The sequence below is a fragment of the Tursiops truncatus genome, chromosome 7, assembly GCF_011762595.2.
Source record: "Tursiops truncatus isolate mTurTru1 chromosome 7, mTurTru1.mat.Y, whole genome shotgun sequence".
Classification (NCBI taxonomy): Eukaryota; Metazoa; Chordata; class Mammalia; order Artiodactyla; family Delphinidae; genus Tursiops; species Tursiops truncatus.
In genome coordinates, this window is record NC_047040.1 from 42,841,729 (window position 1) to 42,865,818 (window position 24,090).

The window sequence follows — 24,090 nt, forward strand, 5'->3', positions numbered from 1 at the left end:
AATTTGCAGGTGAATATCATGTAGGAAACGGGTGGGGCGGGGTGTGGCAGTTCAAACACTAAGATCGTGACTTATTTCAGCAAAAAGTACTATTAATTACATAGTTAACTGATGTTTCTCATAGCTCAACACTTTCGTCTGAGGTCAAATTTTGGATATAACAAGTTGGGTGGGGGGGTTCCATATTTTACATACAATGTAAAATACATAATATTTTATTTAATGTATTATGTCTGTTGCATAATAAATGAAATGGTACATTTATCCAAAAGTTATAAAACTTTGTAACAGCACTGTTTCAGAGGAGGTGGGCTATATTACTGCTTTAAAATGTGCTGTTGGTCTTAGCAAAGATTTACTCGGTGGAAAGCCCTTGGGCAGTCCCCATTTATAATGCTGTTCCTACAGAAAAATACAGTGCAATTAACAATCCATTTTTAAAAATTCACAATTTCAAGAAATGGGCCCCAAAACAGGAACCACTTTTTTCTTTTTTTTAAGAAAGTAAACTTAAAAAAATAATCCTTGGGCTTCCCTGGTGGCGCAGTGGTTGAGAGTCCGCCTGCCGATGCAGGGGACATGGGTTCGTGCCCCGGTCCGGGAAGATCCCATAGGCTGCGGAGCGGCTGGGCCCGTGAGCCATGGCCGCTGAGCCTGCATGTCCGGAGCCTGTGCTCCGCAGCGGGAGAGGCCACAACAGTGAAAGGCCCACGTACCGCAAAAAAAAAAAAAAAAAAAAATCCTCAAAATCAGAGAAAAACATTTAATATTAAATATTTTCCTTTTAAGACAGTCACAAAATTGAATGACTGGCTGAAGTTACAAAAAACTTTCCTTTAAATACGTAACAGTTTTCTTCTAGGTACATACTCAATTATGGTCAATTTTAGAAAAATATCAATACCATTATAGTGCTCTTAAATATTTTTAAATAGCCTTTGATTTAAAAAGTTAAAGCAACAACACTGATGAACGAGCATATACATCTTATGAACCATATTAATTCTCATCATTTTCGTCCTAAAATCTACTTTAAATTGTCTCCTTTCTCTTCAACTACAAGTTCTCTAGCAAATAAAGGACAAAATTAAAGGCAAAAAACTGGAACAAAAAGTGTTGCCTGTAACTAGAATCAATTTTCTTTTAAAACAATATTTTAGAAAACGAATCCTAGAATCCTGAGACGAACCTACCAGTTGGTCTTACACTGACCCTTCCCCAACTAATAGATTGTTTTATTTGAAACAATCGTTGCACCTTGCCTATCACACCCTTACTGTATACGGCCACTTTCAACGAGGTTGTAAGGGCAAGATGAATACGAGTGCCTGAATCCAAATAACTAGCATTTGGCCTGTACAAAACTAGCTCGATCATACGAAAAGTGAAATACTCAGCCACTGCTGCCCTGCTTTGGTCTACAGCACACTAATAGGTTTCCCCAGTAAACCACCTATCCATTCTAAGACCCATCAGATAAGTACTTAGAAGAAAGTTGAATCAACTTAGATTGCCCAACACCGTTTTGAATTTAATTTCACTTTTTAAAAGAATAGCACGTTATTTCATGGAGATGCTATAAATATTCCTCAGAGATCTAAGGCCATGTTTGCAGTTATAAGAAAATCCAAACTGAATTGTGTAGAATTGGGAGTATCTGGATTATAATTCTCTGCCTTTGCAAAACTGGATATGTTCTACCAGGATTCATAGCTAGATTTTTCTCCTCAATGAACTTTAATTCACTTTCACCTTATTTTCGGTATCAATGTTCCACTCTAATCTGTTTTCCAAACTGCCATCAGATTACACGCGGCCAGCAAGGCAGAGCTATTCACCCAGCTGGCACTGGAATGTTTTGCAGTCAAATGCATGTGTCATCATCCCATGGTTTAATGCATCAGTTTCCCTCTTCCGTTTAGAGACAGACGAAAGTAAATGAAAGGTTTTCACCAGCTCAGCTGAAAAACGTTCTCATGGGAACTGTCAGTCGGGTCAAGAGGCAGAATTAGAAACATTCAAAAAAATTTCTTCTAGTGTCCTGTCCCATTTTTAAAGTGAGGCCCAGGGCTCTCCAAAAGGCAGGATCTTAATTCCTGCAGTCAATTTTCACTGAAGAAGAAAGGCAGAATTTTCTCTATAATCTATCAGTTTATTTTCACTTGAGTGGACAATATCATAGAAATGTTCATTTTTGCACTGATGTGGATTTTGAATACCTGCTCTTGAGTCATACTCTGAGCCCTTGCACTTCAGCTTATGGTACTTTTAAGTCCTTAATTATATGCGTTCCTAATGTTCAACCCTATGAGCTTTGACATTTCCATGTGTTCCAATTTTGCTGAGAATCCAGGAAAATGTATGATAGCATCTGGGGTATTTATGTGAATAAATTAAAAGAAAAAAAACCTTTCTACTTCTCTATCAAAGAGCAGGTAAAAGTATCTTAAAAGTGCCCAACCAAATCTCTACTCTGCCTTCCCCCCAAATAAGTTTATTTATAAAATAAATAATACATAAATAGATTATTGAAAATCAAGATGTTTGGAAGATTAACTGAGGAGGTTTAGACAGGAAAATGGAGAGAACAATTAACTATCATGAAAAATAAATCCGAATTCTCGCAAGAAACTGGGGAAAAAGAACCCCAAAGCATTTATTGCATGGAGAAGGAAAACTAACTTCTAAAGATTTTATGGCCATCATAAGATTTGCTGTAGACATATGACTGGCTGGATTTGGCCTTGGCTGAAAGGTCTGCTTAAAAAGAGTAAAAATGTAACCTGCTTGGTTTTAGGAATATTATATATACACAGATTAGGTTTAGGTTAAGATGAAGTGTGGGTGATGTAGGATGTTTTACAAGGGCATCTCATGCAGAGGTCAAACGGCAAGAACACCACATATGTTTGGAATTTACAGTTCACGCTGAAGATTCCCATTTACAAGAGCAGCTGGTCTCAACCTTGACGGCACACTGGAACTACCTGGGAGCTTTAAAATACCGCCGCTCTGGCTGCACATCCTGAGGTTCTGATTTATCGGTCTGGGGTATGGCCCAGACAGCTGAATTTTCAAAAGTTCCCCAGGTGATTCCAACATGCAGCTAAGTTTGAGAAGTACTGAACTGGAGTGTATTCTTCTGAAGAAAGGAGGAAGACTGTTTAGAAACATAATGCAAGCATTTTCATGAAGTCCATAACTGTAACAATGTTGAGAAAAATGGTGATATAACTTGCAGAAGGAAAGGATGTTCAGAAAGACACATTTGTAGAGAAACTTGAATTAACCATAAGTGAAAAATATTCCTGGATTGCTAAAGGGTGTTTCGCTTAGTGCAGGTTACAGGATGTTTCCACTTGGAACATCTAAATTCTGTTCTGATTAGGTCTGTAGCAAACACTTTTAAAAAGTAATCTAGTTTCCTGATTAGAGCTTCCTACCAAATAGGATGTGTCCTCAGCTAGCAACAGAACCACCATCTTAGGTCCAAGACCATAAGCTCCATGCAGGCAAGGAACATCTTTGCCTTGCTTACCACTGGCATCTGGCTCACAGTAGGCACTGAATAAATACTGGGGAAATGACTCCCTCACTTATACATGGTCAAATTGCTCATGAGGTTTAACTCAGTTCCCTGAGGGCTGTGGGTGTCTCTTTTCCCATGGCTAATTAGATCTTACTGGAAGATGAAGCCAAGCCAATGTCCCATCATGACTCCATTATCCTATAAAAAAAAAAAAACGTTTCCGGGCTTCCCTGGTGGCGCAGTGGTTGAGAGTCCGCCTGCCGATGCAGGGGACACGGATTCGTGCCCCGGTCCGGGAAGATCCCACATTCCGCGCAACGGCTGGGCCCGTGAGCCATGGCTGCTGAGCCTGCACGTCTGGAGCCTGTGCTCCGCAACGGGAGAGGCCACAACAGTGAGAGGCCCAAGTACCGCCAAAAAAACAAAAGAACAAAAAAAACCGTTTCCATGTATTGTGACATGATATTAAGCACCTGCCCATTGACAAGGATCAACACATTTTTTTCTGGCAAAATAAAAATAAAATCAGTTTCTTTGATTTTAGAAATATCATTGAATACATCTCCCCCCCCCCCAACTTTCTAGTGAGATCTCTGCTTTTGCCCTATTCATGAAACATCTAAATAAAGATCAGCAATGTGCCAGGTAAGAAATCTCTTTCCCTGCCAACTGTAAAGAATGACTTTAGCATTTAGTGCCCATTTAGTGACAGTAACCTGAGGTCTTGCTAGAAAGAAACTAATTTTAGCACCATGACTTCTGAGTCTACTCCAGCAATCCTCCTAACTCACAGATCTCAAATTCTTCCTCTTACCAAGGGACTGGAAGCTTTCCTTTCCAGAGTCTGCTAAAGGGACACCAATATAAGCAGACATTGTGCTGAAGGGGAGTTTTCCAGGGCAGCCCGAAGCACAAGTGTCCCGCACACTCTGCTACCAGCACACAGATGAACTCCGGGAAGGCTCCCCGTGCTGCCCAGGAGCTTAGAATGATGCCAAAGGTGCAGAAATAGGGAGCATCAGAGACTTAAAGCATTTGGTTTTTTTCCTTATTTCCAGATACCGGGAACCATGTGAGTTTGGGGAGAAAAGTGAGGAAAAGCCCTGTAGAAGACCTTTTATTATTTATCAAGGAGGTCTAAGCTTTAGATCCTGAGTCTGACATTTAGTAGCCATGTAACCTTGAGATAGTTACTTGACCTTCAAAGCCTCACTTCTTCTATAAAATAAAAATAATAATAGCAGCTAATTCATGAGACTGTGATGGCAATTAAATCAGACAACATACATAACACCACAATCCTTGCATATAGTCAGCCCTCAATAATTATTTACCACTAGCTATTAAATATGGGACATGATAAAAGCAAGGCACAGGCGCTATCCCCAAAACAAATGTTCTAAGAAAAAGGCATTTACTAGAAAGGCCTGGCTGAGCTGCAGGAAATGGGCTGATGTTTTTTCTATGACTCTGTGAACCTGATAACTTGAAACATGTCAATCCTTTGGGTGGTCATTCTGGGTAGGGCCTGGTTGTTTAAAGGAATTCACAAATTACTTACGGGGAGAGTTAAGAAAGGAGAAGCCTGATCTACTCGTTATTTTCCTGAACCAAACTGAAGTACCACTGCTAAAAGTGAGAATAAGAGTTTTAAAAGCTCCTTAAAACGGCTTCTAAATGTCAGAGTTAGCAAGGGGGTGAACAGGAAATTCTAATATAAGTCTACAATGTTTAAATATTTAACTTGAAATAAGCATGGAGTCTTTTTTTTTTTTTTTTTTTTTTTTGTTCTTGTTTTTGCGATATGCGGGCCTCTCACTGCTGTGGCCTCTCCCGTTGTGGAGCACAGGCTCGCGACGCACAGGCTCAGCGGCCATGGCTCACGGGCCCAGCCGCTCCGCGGCACGTGGGATCTTCCTGGATCGGGGCACGAACCCGCGTCCCCTGCATCAGCAGGCGGACTCCCAACCACTGCGCCACCAGGGAAGCCCCATGGAGTCTTTTTTAAAATTTCATTATGAACCTCAGCAGAAATTTTTTTTCAAGCTTTGCAGCAGAACTCATAAGATCACAGTTGTATGACACCTGGATAAGACCCAACAAACCATCTAATACAGAACCTCTCTGCCTGAGTCCAACAGAGGTGAAGTGACCAGCTCTGGCCAGGCCATAAGCTCTGGTTCTCCCAACTCCTGGCTTTTTTCATGGCACCAGCCTACTTCACTTTCAAGCAACCTACAAATGAACAAATGACTACAGACATAATGTCCGTATACCTTGTTGGAAATTTCACAGTAAGAATTTTGAATCTGCATTCTAAAAGTCAAGTACTAATACAAGGAAGTCTTTTTAAATAGCCCTGTCTCTAAAATGCTGGATCTCAGCACTTAAAACACACACACACACACACACACACACACACACACACACACACTTTGTTACATCTTTACAAAAGTTATTTGTAGATTCAAACATTTAGTTATATTAAATGTTGTCTATAGAATGCATGATTTAATCTCCAAACTGTTCTACATTAACAAAGATAATACCAAAAAAAAAAAAAGCAGCTCACCTCAAAAATTTCGAAGCCATAAATGTCCAAAACACCCATGACCTTCTTTCTCACTTTTGTTTGTGCCTTAAAAATAGTTTCAAATTGAAGGGTTAACTTAAGCATGAAATATAACACTAAAAGCATACCAAGGAATATAGACATATATTACAAGTTAATTGTGTTTCAGACCTAGAAGAATATAATTTAGTTGTTTTTAAATGTATGAGAGAGGACGCTGGTATGGAATCTTCCGGAAATCTTAATAGATGACTTATTTAAAGAAGGCATGACTAAGGCCTTCTTTATTAGATGCTTAATTATAAAAAAGAGATCACTGAATCTTATAACAGGTAGGGTCTTTCAAAATCCCCTAGTCCAATACCCTCATTTACTGAAGAACATATTAGTAGCTAGAGAGGTGAAGTGACCTCTTCAGCCAAGTGTGTACAACTAGTTAGTAGATCAGTCACAACCAGGACCTGGGATGCTGTCTCTCACAGTTACTCTGCAAATACCATTAAACTATTCACCAGTGAGATTTCTTATAACACACACGGCAAAACAAAATAGGTAGAATCACTGACAAATTTCAATCCTAAACAAGGTAAATTCTTTTCAAGGAACAATCTCTGTAAGTGGTAATCAATTACCTGATTATAAAATTAAAGTATCTTTAATGTGTATACTCTGAATACCATTTATTATAACTGAGTTATTTGTTTATAGAGATTCAGTACCTTAATGCTTTCATTGATTCGATTTACCAACCATGAAAACAACCTGCTGTAGAGGTTTTTAGCCAGAGCATCACGGGCATAATAAGCCTATTAAAAAGAAAAAGAAAAACGCAATATCTGCAATTACCACAATGCTTAATTTCAATAAAATAATGAAGTTTTTAAAAAGATACCGAAAGCTCTTTTATTTCAAATTTCTTTTCAAGAGCGTTTTTATTGTACTGTGGATGAACAGTCAAGCCATTAAGAAAATTGGGCAAATTGTTTATACCCAGTTATTATACTTTTCCACATCCCAGGAAATTAATTTTAAATATTGCAAAAGCTTTCACCACAAAGATATTAATCTCAATGTTATGGAACAGAGAAAAATCACAGGCAATTTAGAAGTCCAACAACAGGGGCAGAGTAAAATAAATAAAGAAGCACCTATTGGGCGGGAAGTTACACAGTCACCACAGAATGATAGTTATAAAAATTAGATAATGAAATGAAAAAAATCCTTGTTATGTTTTGTGACAATAAAAAATTATATATTTATTATAATAACAACTATTTTCTTTAAGCTACTACATGTAGGAAACTCAAAAGGATATACATTAAAATGGTTTTGACTGATGGGACCTGTAAATATTTTTCATCATTCAATCTTCTGAGCATTCAAAAAAAATCTTTTGTAATAAGCAGTAAAACAATACATTGTTGGATAATACTTTGTATAATAAAAATAAAGTCCTTTTACTTGCTTATCTATTTGTTTGAAGGCTGTTCATAGCTACTTGACAAAGAAGAGGTAGAAGACATATATGTCTCTCTGACCTTGACTTAGAGTGCAAAGGCTGGAGAAAAGTTGGGTTTGGTCAGGAGAACCTAATAGCCCTTAAACATATTGGGTGCCGAGGGTGTGCAGGAAGTACTAATTATATGTCTGAAACCAGTGCTCCGGGGGAGGCCTGGAGATGGGCGGCAGCAGCCTGAGAAGTAACGGGCCCCAGGGGAGGAAAGAAGAGGTTTTGCTGCTGTCTTCAACACTGGACATATGTGTGTGTTTCATTGCTTATAAGTAGAAAGTTGGGCATTACAGTTAAAGTAAACCATTATATTTTTATTTTATAAAGAACACAATTTACTGGATTATGTGAAAATTCTTTCTCTGCAATTCTTCCTAAATGAAGTGTAACAATTTAAAAAACAGACTCACTCCCTGTTGCAGGCAATGTACTGCAGCTGGAAAGAGAGTACCTTTTCCCTTCATCTGATACTTCCGTGCTAATCCCAAACCTTGCTCGCTAAGTCTCAGGCAGCTACTCCAATGAAGGTTAGAAAATCCACCCAGAAGTTGGTAAAAAATAGAGCCTGACTGTCCAATGCTAAACATGGACATGGAGGGGGGTGGGAGGGTGGGTAAATAATTCCACAGCAGAAAATGTATGTAAAATGCTGACACAAAGAAAGAAGCCTTAATTAAGATGGCTATGCTTTCTCCAATACCCTTTCTTCTAGTTTTTATTTTCTTGAAATAGAAAATTTAAGTGCCTAGAGCAGTACCTGGCACACAGTAAGTCTACAGGTATGCTTATAATTATGATTTTTGAAGTATCCTCCTTCTCTACTACTGCCTCATGAGCCTAAATAATTCTTTCTTACTCCTTTCCCTTTTCTTCTTGTAAATTCAAGTTATCTCCAAACACTACTTATTTGTAAACAGACCCTATTTCATCATCACGTCATCCAGCCTTCTTACTTGTGTGCTATCTGCTTCCAACAAACCACCATTTCAGTATGCAACTGAGGTAACAGTGACCACTTATTCTGGTAAATGGCTTTATAATTTTTAAAGTGTATCCACAGCCAATATTAATCTTCCTTGCTTTCCTTCAAATACTTATTCCAGGAGTCTCAAACTCAGATGCTTTCAGGGACTGAACAACAGAAATGAACGGGAAATAGTGGGATCTTTGGGGGCTGGAGACTGCATTCCAGGTTAAAGGCACTCAAATTCAAAATTCAAAAAGCAAGCTAACAAAACAGAAAAAACAAAAAACTACCCTTTCCTCAAATATTCATCAAATAAAATATGCCTATTGAGCTACATCTGGCTGCAGGGGCTGTCACTTGGCTACCTGTAACTTCTTGAGTCTGATTCGTGCCACCTCATCTCCACAATAATATCCTCCAAAGTAAGGGCAGGAAGGGTTACTCCCATTTAAGGATCACGGACAAGGTGCGTAGAAATGAGGGAAGACACCGAGGATGCTGACCTGCCATCTCAGATTCTAAGCACAAATGAAAAGACTGAGTTTCTGCAGCTGATGAAGCTCTTAGAGAAAGATCCCAGGTGGAATTGCTTCCGTGATGACCACTCTCAGGCAAGCCCAGGTCAGTATGGTAACTGGAGACACGGAGATGCACACATGTGGGGTCCGCCCTCCGGGAGCTTACAGCAGAATGCGGGAGGTCAAACCAAGGAGTCAAACAATCAAAGGGCAGGTTCCAAGGGAGTTTGCAGGAGAAAAAGGAGTTCAGAGAAGGAAGACTCTGGGGCCTATGTGATCAAGGAAGGCTTTCTGGACAAGGTGCAATTAAAGGACCATTTAGACAGCAGAAGGAATTAGCAATGACATGAGCAGCATGGGGGATAAGCAAAGGGTTAGGGCTAGGTAAAATAAGGTAACAATAAGCATGGCATTTAGAGAACCAGCAGGGAATCAACTGAGAAAAGTCATTTTGGGTCAGATGACAGAGGACCTTGGAAGCCAAGGAGGGAGTATGTGGTAGAAGCTGAATAGTAACTCTGCCTGGAGTTTCTGTTATTTCAATATTAGTCATTCTATCTGGGGAAAGATCTAAATGCCTTGAGGAAAATGAGGCATGGGGCGATAAAGATGATAATGGGGCCCAAGAATTGAAGCTATGAGGAAAAGTTAATAGAACAAATCACATCTCGTAGAATCAAAATCTTCTAGGCAATAAGATCGGTAGAAACAAATACTCTGAACCCTACATTAAAAAAAAAAAACTTGAAAAAGGAGCTGAATAATCAAAGATCTGAAGCCAAACTCTTTTATGCCAAAGGTTAAAAGAATGTGGAAAAGTTTTACCGAGTGATGCAAGGTGACTCAAGCTTATCAAAGTAAGAGGCACCTGGGCCTGGTTTCTGTAGAGGATGATTAAAAAGCAAGAGTAAAACACACAATAAAAACAGACAAAAATATATCCATGTACATATCCCATATATATCCACATATATTCCATATATGTATGAAATATTCCTAAAGGGCCTCTTAGATGTTTTCTCATCACATCATTATGTACTTCACAATCTCCACTCTGTCTACTGAAATGTTCTCAAAATGTGACTTCTGGATGGACCACCGTGGCAGCAGCATCACCTCTGAACTTGTCAGAAATGCCAGTTCTTCGGGCCTACCACAAACCTACTGAACCAAACACTCTGGGGGTATGGCCTGCAAACCGTGTTTAAGAAACCCTCCAGGTGATTCCGATGCACCCTCAAGTTTGAGAACCACTGCTGCAGACGCGCCACTCGGACACCAAACGTAACCTTTCCAGCCAGGTTGCTTTGAATCCTCTTCACATATCTAAAGCCATAGGCAAGCCTGATCAACCCTTTTCCTGATACGTACTCCAAACCTGGCTCCTCTCACTGTTTTCTTTTTGAAATGCCATTTCACCCATTCTTTATACATCTAAATCCTTCAAAGTCTGGCTCAGAAACTATTTTCTGCGAAAGTCCTTTTTAATCCCTTACGTCCCTACTAACAGTCTACGTGGGGGCTTGTGCTGTGCAGGCTCTCAACAAACTTTCCTTGATGAGGTGACTCACCATCTGACTTTGAATGAGTGAGGGGGACGGGGACAGACGTGACGGCAGTAGTAGTAACTTAGAAAGAAGGACACATGACAGTTATAGCTAGAAACTTTATGTATACATCAAACTAACATATGCATAAAGGTACAGTATTTCCATAACCCAAATCCCTCACCTAAAATAAGAAATCAAAGTTGAAAGAAAGTTAAAGGTGTGTAGGCATTCTTGGGTTACTAGGAAAGACTAGGCCAGAGCAGCAGAGAGAGAGATTAAACCCAATCTACTGTCTTAAGCTTAAGGCTACTTGCAAGGAGGATGAGAATACAGTTGGACAAAATAGGCCTGAGTGGGAAAAGTCCGGAATTAGTCATTTAATTCTAGGCCAGATGAGCACGGACTGGTGGGACAATGTCTAAACCATAGAACAAAGGGTTTACACTGAAAGGGTCTCCACAAGCTCCTAGGTATACATGCATGCATGTATACACCTGTTCATCCATTTTGAACCAAAGGAGAGAAGACACAAGCAACTCAGATTTGTGTCTTAGAAAGATTTCATTGGCCTAAGTGTGGAGGCTGGAGGGGGAACAGTCAGAAAGGCAGCGAGGCCAGTTTGGCCTCTTGACCACAGCCAGCTTCCCCCACTGCCTTCTGCAAATCAATAAGTGGCAATTCCATTTTCCTAGTTGCTTGGGCCAAAAATGTTGAGGGTCATCCTTGACTCTTCTCTTTCTTTCATATCACACATATCAAGGCATCAGCAAGTCCTGTTGTCTCCACTTTCAAAACATATCCAGAGGTGACCACTTCTTGTTCCACTGCCACCACCTGGTTCAAAAGCCACCATCATCTCTGGGTTAGCACACAACTGTGTGCTCCCCTGTGCTATGAATGTCTGTGTCCTCTCACCCCCAAACCCATATTGTTGAAGCCCTACTCCCTAATGCAGTGGTATTTGGAGGTGGAGCCTTTAGATTTAGACTAGATTAGATTTAGATGTGGTCATGAGGGTGGTGTCCCCATGATGGGACTGGTACCCTTATAAGGGGATGAAGACATCAAAGCTCACTTGCTTGCTCTCTCTCTCTGCCATGTGAGGACACAGTAAGAAGGCAGCTGTCTGTAAATCAAGAAGACGGCCCTTACCAAGAATTCGACCCTGTTGGCACCCTGATCCCAGGCATCTAGCCTCCAGAACTGAGAGAAATAAATGTTTTTTGCTTAAGCCACCCAGTCTACGGTACGCTGTTATAGCAGCCAAAGTGACTAAGACGCCCGTCTGTCCCCTACACTCTGCTCTCTACGTTGCAGCCAGAATGACTCCTTAAAATACAATGCAGATCATACCACCCATGCTCAAAACTCTCCAGTCACTTCTCAGCTCACTCGACTTCTCTGCCCCCAACACTATGGATGTCCCTTGCTCTGCTCTACTGTTTTCTCTTTGTCGCCTGCACTTACCACCTGCTAGCTTGCTATATACATTTATTTATTAGGTCTACTGCTTTGTCTGGCTCCTTCTGCCAAAATTTTAAGCTCCATATGGGCAGGGATCTTTATCTGTTTAGGTTACCCTGTGTCCCTAGTGCCTAGAACGATGCCTAGAAAACAGCATGACAGTTAAGATAATAATCTAAAAAATAAAATTTTTGTTTCCACTTATATAAAAATACCACAGACTTTAAAAACTCCCTTCCAGACATTATGTTTCACCCACCTGAGCCACGTTCAGTGTAGTTGAAACTTTCTCTTGCTTGGCCTCAACTGTTCGGAAACTGAAGGCTCGCTCTAGGACTGACTGGTCAATGCCGGTCAGCTCGCAAATTTCTTTTAACTCTGTTGTGCGGGAATGGACAAACAGTGACTGCATATCTGCTGTTCATAATCACTTTCAAGGCTTACACTGTTCTTTCTAAATCGTTTTCAAACCCAACAGTGTAAAATATATAAATCAAAAGACTTCAGACTGAGCTGTAATTATGTTTCTGCTCGATTTCACTAGAAAGCCTTTTCAACTCAGTGAAAAGCAAGTTTTACTTTCTATATTAAAAACTGGGCAGAAGTTCAAAGCCAGTTTTGCTAAACAGGGTCTGTCCTCTGCTGACTTACCATTTTTATCTTTGATCTTGCTTTCATCTAAGCCATTCACTCGTGATTCGGGCTTGAACTCGATGTTCCCCAGCTTCAACACCGCGGCCACCACCTCCAACACGGACTCAACTTCGTGGTCCATGAAACCCACAATCTGCATGGCATTCTGGGGAGGGGGGGAAAGCACCTGTTTTCTTTCTGTAGCTCTTTATTATTTTTTAAAAATAAATCATATAACAGATTCGGCTCTGAAAAAAAACAAAAATAACAACAACAACAAAAAGACAAAGTGTCCTGGAATAAACTTTCCAAAAGACAAACCTATTAAGAGACCTGAAATAGCACCAATGTGGGGCTCTATCTTGTTCAGTGGCTTCAAGCTCTGATTCAAGGAGCCCTGGGGTACTTCACGGGCTGTGGCAAAGGGGGCATGTAAAGAGGAAGACAGAGGGAGAGAAGGCTGAGAGCTGAGCCCTGGGTTCCCACTCTGACTCCAAACAAACAGCTTTCATAACCCCCTACAAAAAAAAACCTCTTCGTTTATTTTACATACGAGAAAAACTGTAGTTTGCAAAGGTGAAGTGCCTGATTCCACAAACTATGGATAACACAGAACATTCGTCCAGTCATAAATTTTTATTGAGTGCCAATGATTTGCCAGGCAAAGCAGTTATGGAACTGGTCCTGAACTCAAGTCTTAAAATCATGTCCAGGAGTCAACAGGTTTCCGTAAGAGAATGTTGAGACAATTTTAAAAAATGATACTCTTAAGAAATGCTTTCTTGTTAAGAATAGCCCAGCTTGCTTGCTTCCTTATTTACTTTATCTCTCTCTGTCTCTCTATCTACCTACCTATCTGTCTATCTAACTATTTATAGTGACTAGGTTACATAGTAATGGGAGTGCTGTAAGATTTTTTGTTCTAGAAAATTTCAAACGTATATAAAAGTCTGAAGAGCAGGAAAAGAACCCCATGTTATTTTCACTCACCCCCAAAGATGAACCGATTCCAGTCTTATTTTACCTATAATCTAACCTATCCCCCCCATCACCACTATCACAGCTCTCTCATTTAGAAGTAAATAACAGTTATCAGATCACGTCCTATAGAAGTAATTTTCCAAGTGTCTCATAAACATAGAATGTAGAGTATAATTTAAAATAATTTCTTTTCTAATGAACACAAATGCTAATTATTCTGGTTTATGCATGATTTTTTGAAAACTGTATATAAACATGACTTTCTGTCTGAAAAACAGATTTGACTTAACATGACTGTAGGACAGGTTTACATGTGGAATTTAACTACTGAGTTTGGCTATAAAGACATTTGGAATTTCAGTACAATACTAAAAGTTAAACCCCAAGATAATATAATAAGAAAGCTCCTTTTGACAAACAGTAAAACTGCGTGCTCCAGTAAAGCACGGCCTTCTCGATACTACAGGATTTTTGAGCTAATAAAAAATCAAACTAATAAAAATAAAACAAATTCTTCTATAATTCTAAAACCTCAGGGAGCATGAGTTATACATCAAAGAAAACTCAGAATTATTACCAATTCTGATTGAGCAATATAGTGTTACCCATTTTAAAGAGTAATAAGAGGGTTACATCTTACCCTAACGGTTCTGAAATTTGCTGCGTCGTCCACTCCATTAACTTTGGCAGAGTCCAGACTCAGGTAATTGTATCTGCTGAAATCCCGCTCAAGTTTAAGCTTATCTATTGAATCACACATACAAGTTTATAAGGTACTTCAACCAATCTAATCATCTTCAATATCTCATCCCCTTAACGCTTCAGATAAAAAGATTTCACACTATGCATTCAAGCAATAGAACAAAAATTGATACCCAAAGATCAGTATTTTTCTAAAATCACCTTTATCACCATTGTACATATTTCAAACTCTGCTTGTTTTTACATGTATTCTTATCGAGACAGGTTCTTTCCAAACTTTGATAATATAAAGTATCTTCAACGTACTATTTCCTTATAACGTACGATGTCTGCCCAGGGATTCCCCCACTGCTGGACGTTTGGATTTTCTCCAGTTTATAATAACAAATAAAGGACAGTGATAAATGTCTTCACACAGAATGTTTCTTTGGATTCTTTTGAATTATTTCATTGGGTATATTCCAAAAAGTGGTGCACCTGGGCGGTAGGCTCTGATCATTTTATGACTTATTCTGCTTTGCCAATTAGTCCCCCCAGGAAGAAGTCCTCACTTTGAAGTGACACCCACAAGCTCTAAGCAGATCAGTGCCTGACAACTCTGCCAGCTTTATCCTCTTTAATAACTTTTGCTAATACATGTGTGGTGAACACTTCAGTGCTGTTTCAATTTACATTTGTCAATAATTAGTAAGGATGATTTTTTTCCCCCAAGTGTGTTGACTTTCCATAGCTCTTCTTGTTTGAACTACTTGCTCAAAACTTTTCATCACTTAGCTATTGCCTATCCTGATGGACTTATATTAATTCTCTAAAATATACATAGGTCAGACTTTGATCTCTTGTATCAGTTGCAAATGTCTTCCCACTATTTTTAAATCGTCACTGAGCAATTTGTTTTTATAGAATTGTATTCATCTACTACTCCCTGCTAATTTTTTCTCCCCAACTGGACTAATTATATTCTTCCGTTTTATTTTTTAAATTGATGATGAGACCCTCCCTCAACTTTTAGCTCTTTTAGCAAACCATCTGAGACATGTCCCAGTACCTGGTGAGGTACTCTGGGGACAGATATCAAACAAAGACTGCAAGGTGGCAGAAGCCAACACATCTTGTTCTTCCCTTCAGCCAGAATCATGGGAAAATTTTAAGAAGAAGAAAAGTGTATGGAATGCTTCTGCTTTGGAAAATGTTGCAAGAGTAAAAATTAAAACATAGAAACAGGGACTGGGGCTTCCCCAGTGGCACAGTGGTTAAGAATCCGCCTGCCAATGCAGGGGAGATGGGTTCGAGCCCTGGTCCAGGAAGATCCCACATGCCGTGGAGCAACTAAGCCCGTGAGCCACAACTACTGAGCCCGCACACCTAGAGCCCATGCTCTGCAACAAGAGAAGCCACCACAATGAGGAGACTGCACAGCGCAACAAAGACCCAATGCAGCCAAAAATAAATAAAATAAAATAAAATTCTTAAAAAAAAAAAGAAAAAAGAAAGAAAGAAACAGGGACTTACTGAGGAGCTCTTCAGAGGCACCAGAAAGCAGCTGATAGAACACGTGGAAGTTTCTTTCACCTCTTGGCTGCTTAACAACACGAGATTTCTCTAAAAGATCTAGAGAGAAAAAGAATCAAATTCATAGTACAGTAGTAGTTTCACTTTCAAATACACCATGCTTCTTTCTTTTCCCCGTCACTTTCTTTTTCATTTTCTGTTTTGCATTAATAAAATAATAACAGAAGCTACATTTTCAGTTCTACTTTCAGGAAGAAGCACAGCTCTAACTAAAAGCACCAAATTAAACAAACCAGGTTCTTTCTGAACCATAGTGAATATGCAAAATAAGTTTAACAATACATTCAACAAGCTGATTAAAGACAATACAGCTTTTATAATAATATTCTCTTGATTTTATACATGATGACATTAAGTTCTTCAATATGTAGTATTACAAATCTAAGCAAGGAAATGCAGCCATTCAGTTAAGAATTCACTTGAGTTACAATGATAACAAGTTAACATTTTTGATATCTTATTTTATGCTAAGTGCTTTATAGACATTATTTCATTGAGTCCTCCCCACCATTTTTGTAAGGTATGATTTTACAGATGAAAAAACTAACAGTCCAAGGGTTTAAGATGGATTTGAAATCAGGCTCTCTGACCCAAGTGCAGACCCCACCATATCCACATGCCCTGCTACCTGACATAAGTGAACCAGACTTTCTTGATCTCTTGCAGTCTTAAAGAATGAAAGGTGGTTCTCATTTAATGGAATCTGGAGTTATTTGACAGTATACGTTCATTGATTCCAGATGATCTTTCATCCTGTAAATCTGATGCCTTATCAAGTTTTCAAGCTTTCAGGAAGGGGAGGAAGGAAGGAGAAAGGAAGGGATGAATCCATCAATCAAGTGAACCAGAAAGGTGCCGCTGTGGCAGCAACAGGGGGTGGCAACGTACAATGACAGAGAATATTTCTGCCTGGAGTCCTGTTTAACACTGACCAGTGATATAAAAGAGGGTCTGGATTCTGTGAGCAAAGGCCAGATTAGTTATAAAATTATGAATCAGTGATCCTATCATTGAGCACTAATTTGATTTCCCATCAGATTGAAATCTAAACATAATTCAGAAAATGAGTAAGGGAGTGAACGATGTGCAATTTCACAGAGACTTGTCCTTGAACTTCTTAAGCTGTATTTCTGGAATCTACACTAGCACGTAAGGAGGAGTCTAGGTAGAGTTAAGGAGTGTAGATTTGATGAATGAGAAGCCCTAGGGTGCTCCAAACACACAAGGCCATTTGTAAGAATGAAGAGATATGTTGTAAGGACACATAAAATAAACTTGACAGGAAGAGAACAAAAATATGTAAACACAAAAATTATTAGGAACGGGATGCTGCAGAGTTTTCATTTTCATCTCCAGCTCTAACTTGACCTGGACGACTGCCAATGCCCTCAAATCATACATGGAGAATAATGAAGACTTCATATTTAGCCAAAAAAAGAAAAGGATTGTGTAATAGTCATCATCTCTAAGGACTGAACGTTTCAATCAACTTACAAATACTGACATCCAGGGCAGAAGACAGAATAAACAGGTAAGGATAAAAGTGCAGTATGATTGCACTTATCATGGACCAAGCTCCTTTGGGGTCCTAAGAGTACCAGCACAGTTTTAGAAGAAAGACCTCCCAGCGCATGGGCAGAGTCTTCATTGAGAAGCTATTCCTTACAGGAAATTCCTCGAGCCTAGAAGAAAGTAACTCGACTACATGAAAAACATAAGCAAATGCTTCCGTTTACTTTATCCATTCCCGCACAAATCCCTTCAATCAACTCACTGCTCACCCACTATGTGCCAGCACTACCTGGGAATGAGCCCGGCACTGACTGCAAACCTGAAGACCTTCTTCCTCTTGACCTACAACTGTCACACATACGTGCTCTTGATTACACCCACCACCCAAACCACGAGCAGTGGCACTGTCCAAGGTGGGCTGGCAACACCTTTAAGAGAGAGCAGGAGATGGGGGTGAGAAAAGAGAATGACCATGTGTCTTTCACCTGTCAAAGCCCGCAAACCCCAGGCTCCCCCCATAGCACCAAGAATCCCGCCATGCCTCACCAGCCTCACCTCACAGGGGCACCTTAATGATGATGACAAACAACTGTTCTGTGGCACTCACCCAGTCACACTCCACAAGCAAACTGTGGTATTTCAAGACATGAAATCACACCTTCAGAGCACCTGACAGGGCCGCACTGTGCAACAGCAACACGGCCAGCCTTACGTTTGGCACTTTTTGAACAAATGTTCACACACAATGGAGAGTTTAGAAAGAGCAATGGCTATAAGGTTCAGCAGATAACAGTCACCAAGTTAAAGGATAATATTCACAGTCACCAGGTTAAAGAATAATATTCGCCTGTGCAGGGTGGAAGGGAATGTTGGCCAATGTACTCCTTGCACCACACATGCTGATATGATCAGTGATCACTATCATGGTCAAATCTGAAACATAATACAACGTGCGTTTAAAAGGAACAGTGCAGGAGGGGAAGTGCAAGGGAACTTTGACTGACCTTCCGCTCTGCATTCAGTACTTTTCATTTGTTATCATATTCAACCCTGAACACCTCCTCTGAGGTTGGTTTTATAATCCCCATTTTGTAGATGAGAAAACGAGGCTCACATCACATTGTTACTAAGCAACAAAGCCAGAATGCAAAGCTTTAGGAGACTAAGGTATCATGCTATGCTCTTTATAATTTTCCAGCAAAAAGAATGCTAAATCCACAAACACTTGCAAAGGCTGAGGCTGTTCTTTACATAAAATATATGACTTCACCTAAGCAACTCAATCACAAAATGAGGAACCTTTTATTACAAAGCAGTTGAGGGTTTTCCCACCTAAAATGCTTTGTTGATTACCCCAGAGCCTCCTATTTCTTTACGACTTTTCTTGTAAGTTACAAGCTTCTAGGCAGAACAGTAATCAGGGAAAATGTTTGCTCCCAAATAATTTACTAGTGCTTAAAACCATTCCCTAGTCTATTGCTTTTTGAAAAAACCCAACATAATCTAACAGCATGAAGCCATATCAAATAATTACTCAAGGTACAGAACATAAATTCAATTCACTATAACGACTTGCCACCTGAACATTTTAATGTGCCCCTGAATTAAGGCAAAGCGAAACACTGGCACAGCCTTCTCTTCTGCTTTAGATGCTTCTGCTACCACTGACTGCGCCTCTACTAACAAGACTTAATAAAAAGGAGTATAGGATATGCCAGATATTTAGTAGAGAAGAGAGTATAATAGCCTCCGTATATTCCAATGCAGCTATATTCTTGAACCCTCAAGATATAAATTTAAGTTCATATCAAATGTTATATAAATTTAAGTTTTAAGGGAAGAGATAAACCTATTAAGCCATTCTAAAGGGGAAAAGCAATGGGTAGGGACAGAGAAACTCTGGAATCAGAACTTTCCCACCAACTCCACCATGACACTGCCACCTGACTATTAACAGAATCAGACCATCACTGAGGGGTTTTCTTAGTTTTGACTAATTACCAGCTAGTCCACAGCATATACATGTTCCTGGGCACTGGGACACCCTCCCTAGGGCATAAGATATGAAAGAAGTAAAATGTCCATGTTTGCACCTGCTGGAGACGGATGTCTTTTAATAAGCCAAGGAATAAAAGAACAAGTAGTGGTTTGGAAGGGGGAAAAATCACATTACTTTGGAACATAACAGGTGAAGGATTAGGTAGCATGATCAGTTTCTATTTTTTTTTTTTTCTTTTTTTGCGGTACGCGGGCCTCTCCCATTGCGGAGCACAGGCTCCGGACGCGCAGGCTCAGCGGCCATGGCTCACAGGCCCAGCCGCTCTGAGGCATGTGGGATCTTCCCGGACCGGGGCACGAACCTGTGTCCCCTGCATCGGCAGGCGGACTCTCAACCACTGCGCCACCAGGGAAGCCCGACCAAAGTTTCTTTACTCTATGTATAATCTCCCTTCCTGAAAAAGAAGAAATGGTCCAAGTTCTTGATTAAGGCTTATGGAAGAATTTGCTTTGTCTCAGTTTTGCCAGTAAGGCCAGAATGACAATGAAAGCCCAAGATGCAGACACGACCGACCCTGCTCCTCTCCAATTGCTCAAAGATACACATTATGAAAAAAGTGTTTGAGTGGCACTGAAGGCTCTTCCAACGGATTTGTGTCCCTTTAATAAAGTGAAATGATACAGTTAGCAACAGTGAAAGGCCTGCAATCTAAGTAACAACAATTTATCTCCCTTTGGACTCCGCCATCTTGAAGAAGAAAAAATGTCAAATAACCAATGAGTTACTGGGCATAACTGATGGTAATTTCAGTGGAAAACTTGGATTATGAACTAATGTTTGCTCCTATATTGGAGTATATATTCTAAAATAAACTCTATACTTTTTCTGGAAATACACAACATAATCCTCAAGATTGAGAATTAGGAAGTTTCACTAAAGACAAGCTTTAAAGTAAAAAAAGATGGCGCAAATGTCTTCTTACAAATCATTCACTGTGCACGTGTATTACAGAAAGCAGAGGTGGGTGTTCACCCCAGTACTCTCTCTCAGCCCGGGTCTCACACAGACCTTTGTCTATCTGCAGGTTACAGGCTTTGAGAGACCTCAAACACCTGGCGCGCCATGACAGGACAGTGTTTCCCCTACCTCCACCTCCATGCAGCATTTTCATTTCTAAGAAAGCACCTTAAAGTTTTAAATCAAAAGTCAGAGTCCTGAAGTTACAAATTAGCACCAGTGACAGCTGGACATGTTACATGAAAAGTTGTGAGAGGGTTCCCAGTGTCTGCACATGAAAAATCAACTTGGGCTTTAAAACGCGAAGAAAATTTGCCTTATTATCTACCTAATTAAATGCCATTTTTAAAATCAGGATCCAGTTGCATACATATAGCATTTATGCATTTTCACAACAGACTTTTTTCTAATACAAATTTAAAGTTTATCTAATAATTGGAAAGTAACTTATGTGTGTATCTGAATCTACAATTTGATACCCAACCCTGAAATAAAATTAATGAAATATCTAATCCATAATATCTTATTATTTTACATACAATTCTAATAAACCTTGATTCATTTCTTAATCTGAGGTTAATTTAGACATATTTGAACACCTGATTTCTTCTATAGTATGGGTATATAGTCTTGTTTCATGATAAACATGTAGTCTTTTTTCATGGTAAACATATTTTTGTATAAGAAAGAACACCAAAATAAAATTGAGACAAAGGAAAGCATCTATTTTTATATAAAGCCATCCATTACAGAGTAACAGAATTACTCTTTGAAATTTCAGTTTTATTGCTACAGATACTTCACAACCCATGGTTGATTATTTCTGTCTTCTTTAGGGGTATTAAATGTCAAAGTGCTAAAAAAGCCCAGCCTTGTATTACAAACTAGGTAAATTATCTCAGTTTTTGATGAATTTTGACCCTAAAGAAGACAGCTACTGTTTACTGATGAATAGTCACTAGCTGTTGAGAACTGACTCATGTACAGGTAAGTCCCCAATTCCATATATATACGGATCAGAGTTTCCTTTAGGAAGTGTTATAACATAGCTTTGCTCCCAGTCACCCATCCACTCATCATCAATTAAACCCAAGGTATGATATAAAAGGAAGAACAAAGCTATAAGTCTCAAACAATTTAAAAGGGTAAACTTATATTCCATATGCTACAAAATGGCAGGAATGTGCCATACATAAGGATTAAACAACATGCCCTGAGATAGTCAGCACATAAATTAATTGCATCGTAAATTCGAAAGGAATGTAAAAGAAAAAGAATTCAGAGCAATTTGTTCTACCCTCCACCTTCCCTGTGAGTAAGGTAGGCATTTCTTCCTGCTTTATGATTCCACGTGGGAGGATTTCATGAGATGCACTCCCCAGCTTCTCAGCCCCTTACTCACTCCTCTCCTCAGCAGGAGGAAAGACTCCTCTGAGCAGCGAAGTTGGGAAGAAGAAATGGGCATGCATGTACAGCTCAGCCCCCTCATTCCCCACACTGTGCACAAATTCAGCCCCACTCCCAGGCTGTGAGACAGATGGGGCAACGCGCACAAGGAGAGGCCAGGGGTTGCTCGGTGCTGTCAATGCCTGCCAACCTGCCGAAGGACCACTAGCACACCCTCTTGGGTGATAAACCAAAAGCTGCTTTCTTCAACCTTGCCTCTACAGTAATAAAGTTGCTTCCTCTCCAGCTTATTTCTCATGTGTTTCCAAACTGGGTGGGGAAAGGATATTACCTATTAGACCTCTGTCTCAAGTTATTTTCTGCTGCATAACAAATGCCCCCAAAACTTACCAGCTTAGACCAATACCATTTATTAGCTCATGAGTCTGAGAGTCAGATTTGTAGTTCCTCTGATCTAAGCCAGCTTGGCTGATCTCTGCTGGCAGGTTGGCTGGCAGCTGGCTGATCTAAGGTGCCCTCATTCACACGTCTGCTGGTTCATTCCATGCGCCTCTCATCACCCAGCAGACTAGCCCAGGTTCACGCACATGGCGGTAATGAGCTCCCCAGAGAAGCAAGAGAGGATAAGCCCCAGTAGAGAACCAACTTTCGAGTCTCTCATTGTGCCATGTTTGCAAATTGTTCCATTGACCAAAACAAATCTCATGGCCAAGCCTTAAGTCATTGAGAGGGGACTACCGAAGCATGTGGCAAGCTAAGAAACTATTGTGGTCATTTCTGAAAACAATCTATCAGCTTTAGGTTGTTTAAAATAAAATGGTCACGAATTCTTTTCCCATTCTTCCCACTGAGAGGTGGAATCTACATTCCCCAGCACTGAAACTGAGCAAGCTTGTGCACACATGGACTTAACAGAGTCATAGTGATGCTGTACGATTACCCAGTCTACTCAGGCTTCTTCCTGGTTCTCTTGGAACACTTGCTGTCAGAATGTTCTCTCTTGGAACACTCCCTCTCACAGCCGCCTTGCTGTGAGAAGCCCAAATCACACGAGGCCACACATAGATGGCTCTAGTTAACAGTCTAGCTGAGCTCACCCCTTGAATCATCCCAGCCCAGGAGCCTGACACATGAGCGACAAAGCCTCCAGGGGACTCCAACCCCCCAACTCATGCAAGTTGCCCCCAATCACTAGAGTCTTCCCAGCTGAGGTCCCATATGTCATGGAGACAAGCCAACCCTGCTGAGCTCCATCTGAATTCTTGACCCACAGAATCCAAGAGCATATAACAGGGCCGTTGTTTTACTCCACTAAGTCTGGGGTGGTTTATTGGGCAGTAATAATAACTGGGCCACACACCAATGTCAACGTTTGCTTTCCTTCATAACCACAGGATTGGGTTACTTCTTTCAAGCTCAACAGAGGCATTAGTAACAGATGGTGCTTGATTACCAATAACTTTGTTTGCCTTTGTGGGATTTAGAAAAAGTATTTTTAAATGATTAACATAGAATATTCAGATAAACTTACCCAATAAAGAAGCAGCTTTATTTCTCAATAAATTTCTCTATGTCAAACTGTGCTTATTGTACATTAGGTACTTATGTGATTATTACTTAGTTAATTCAACAAATATATATTAGATGTTAGACACTATTTTAGTTGCTATCATTTAGCAATGAACCATACAAACTGAGTCTCTGTCATTATAGGGTATATATTTGGCTAGGAGCTAGAGACAATCGACAAATAAGTATACAATAATGAAAAAAAGCAAACATTTATTGAGTGCTTACTATGTGCCAGGCACTGTTAGATGTTAACGAATTATTTACAACTCATCACAACCCTATGAGATCAGTACTATTATCCTCATTTCAAAGAGAAAGAAATGGAGGCACAGAGAATTAAGTAACTTGTTGTCTTTTTGTTTAGACATTGGCAACCACGTGATAAATCACTGACAACTGCATATATAGGATCATGGATATGTCCCAAATAATAAAGCAGGAAAATATAGAGCCTGCCTATATTTAACCAATTCCATCCTCATCTCCAGCATTTACTGAGCACCTGCTGTGTATCAGGTATCACCCTAGGCTCTTGATACACTACCGTGAACAGGACAGCCATTTCTCCCATCCTTACAGTTTACG

General features: G+C 39.9%; 1 protein-coding gene across 4 annotated transcripts in view; it reads right to left on the minus strand.

Moving 5' to 3' along the window:
• Positions 1-24,090, minus strand: part of MYO1B (myosin IB) — a 183,663-nt gene that overhangs the window by 43,771 nt on the left and 115,802 nt on the right. For all 4 annotated transcript variants that reach the window (XM_019931482.3, XM_019931483.3, XM_019931486.3 and 1 more), the window contains 6 exons: positions 15,939-16,037; positions 14,365-14,468; positions 12,762-12,909; positions 12,370-12,488; positions 6,821-6,907; positions 6,102-6,167 (listed from right to left, as the gene is read on the minus strand). In XM_019931482.3, coding sequence (XP_019787041.2) covers positions 6,102-6,167; positions 6,821-6,907; positions 12,370-12,488; positions 12,762-12,909; positions 14,365-14,468; positions 15,939-16,037 — 623 coding nt within the window. The remainder of the gene's footprint in view (positions 1-6,101; positions 6,168-6,820; positions 6,908-12,369; positions 12,489-12,761; positions 12,910-14,364; positions 14,469-15,938; positions 16,038-24,090) is intronic.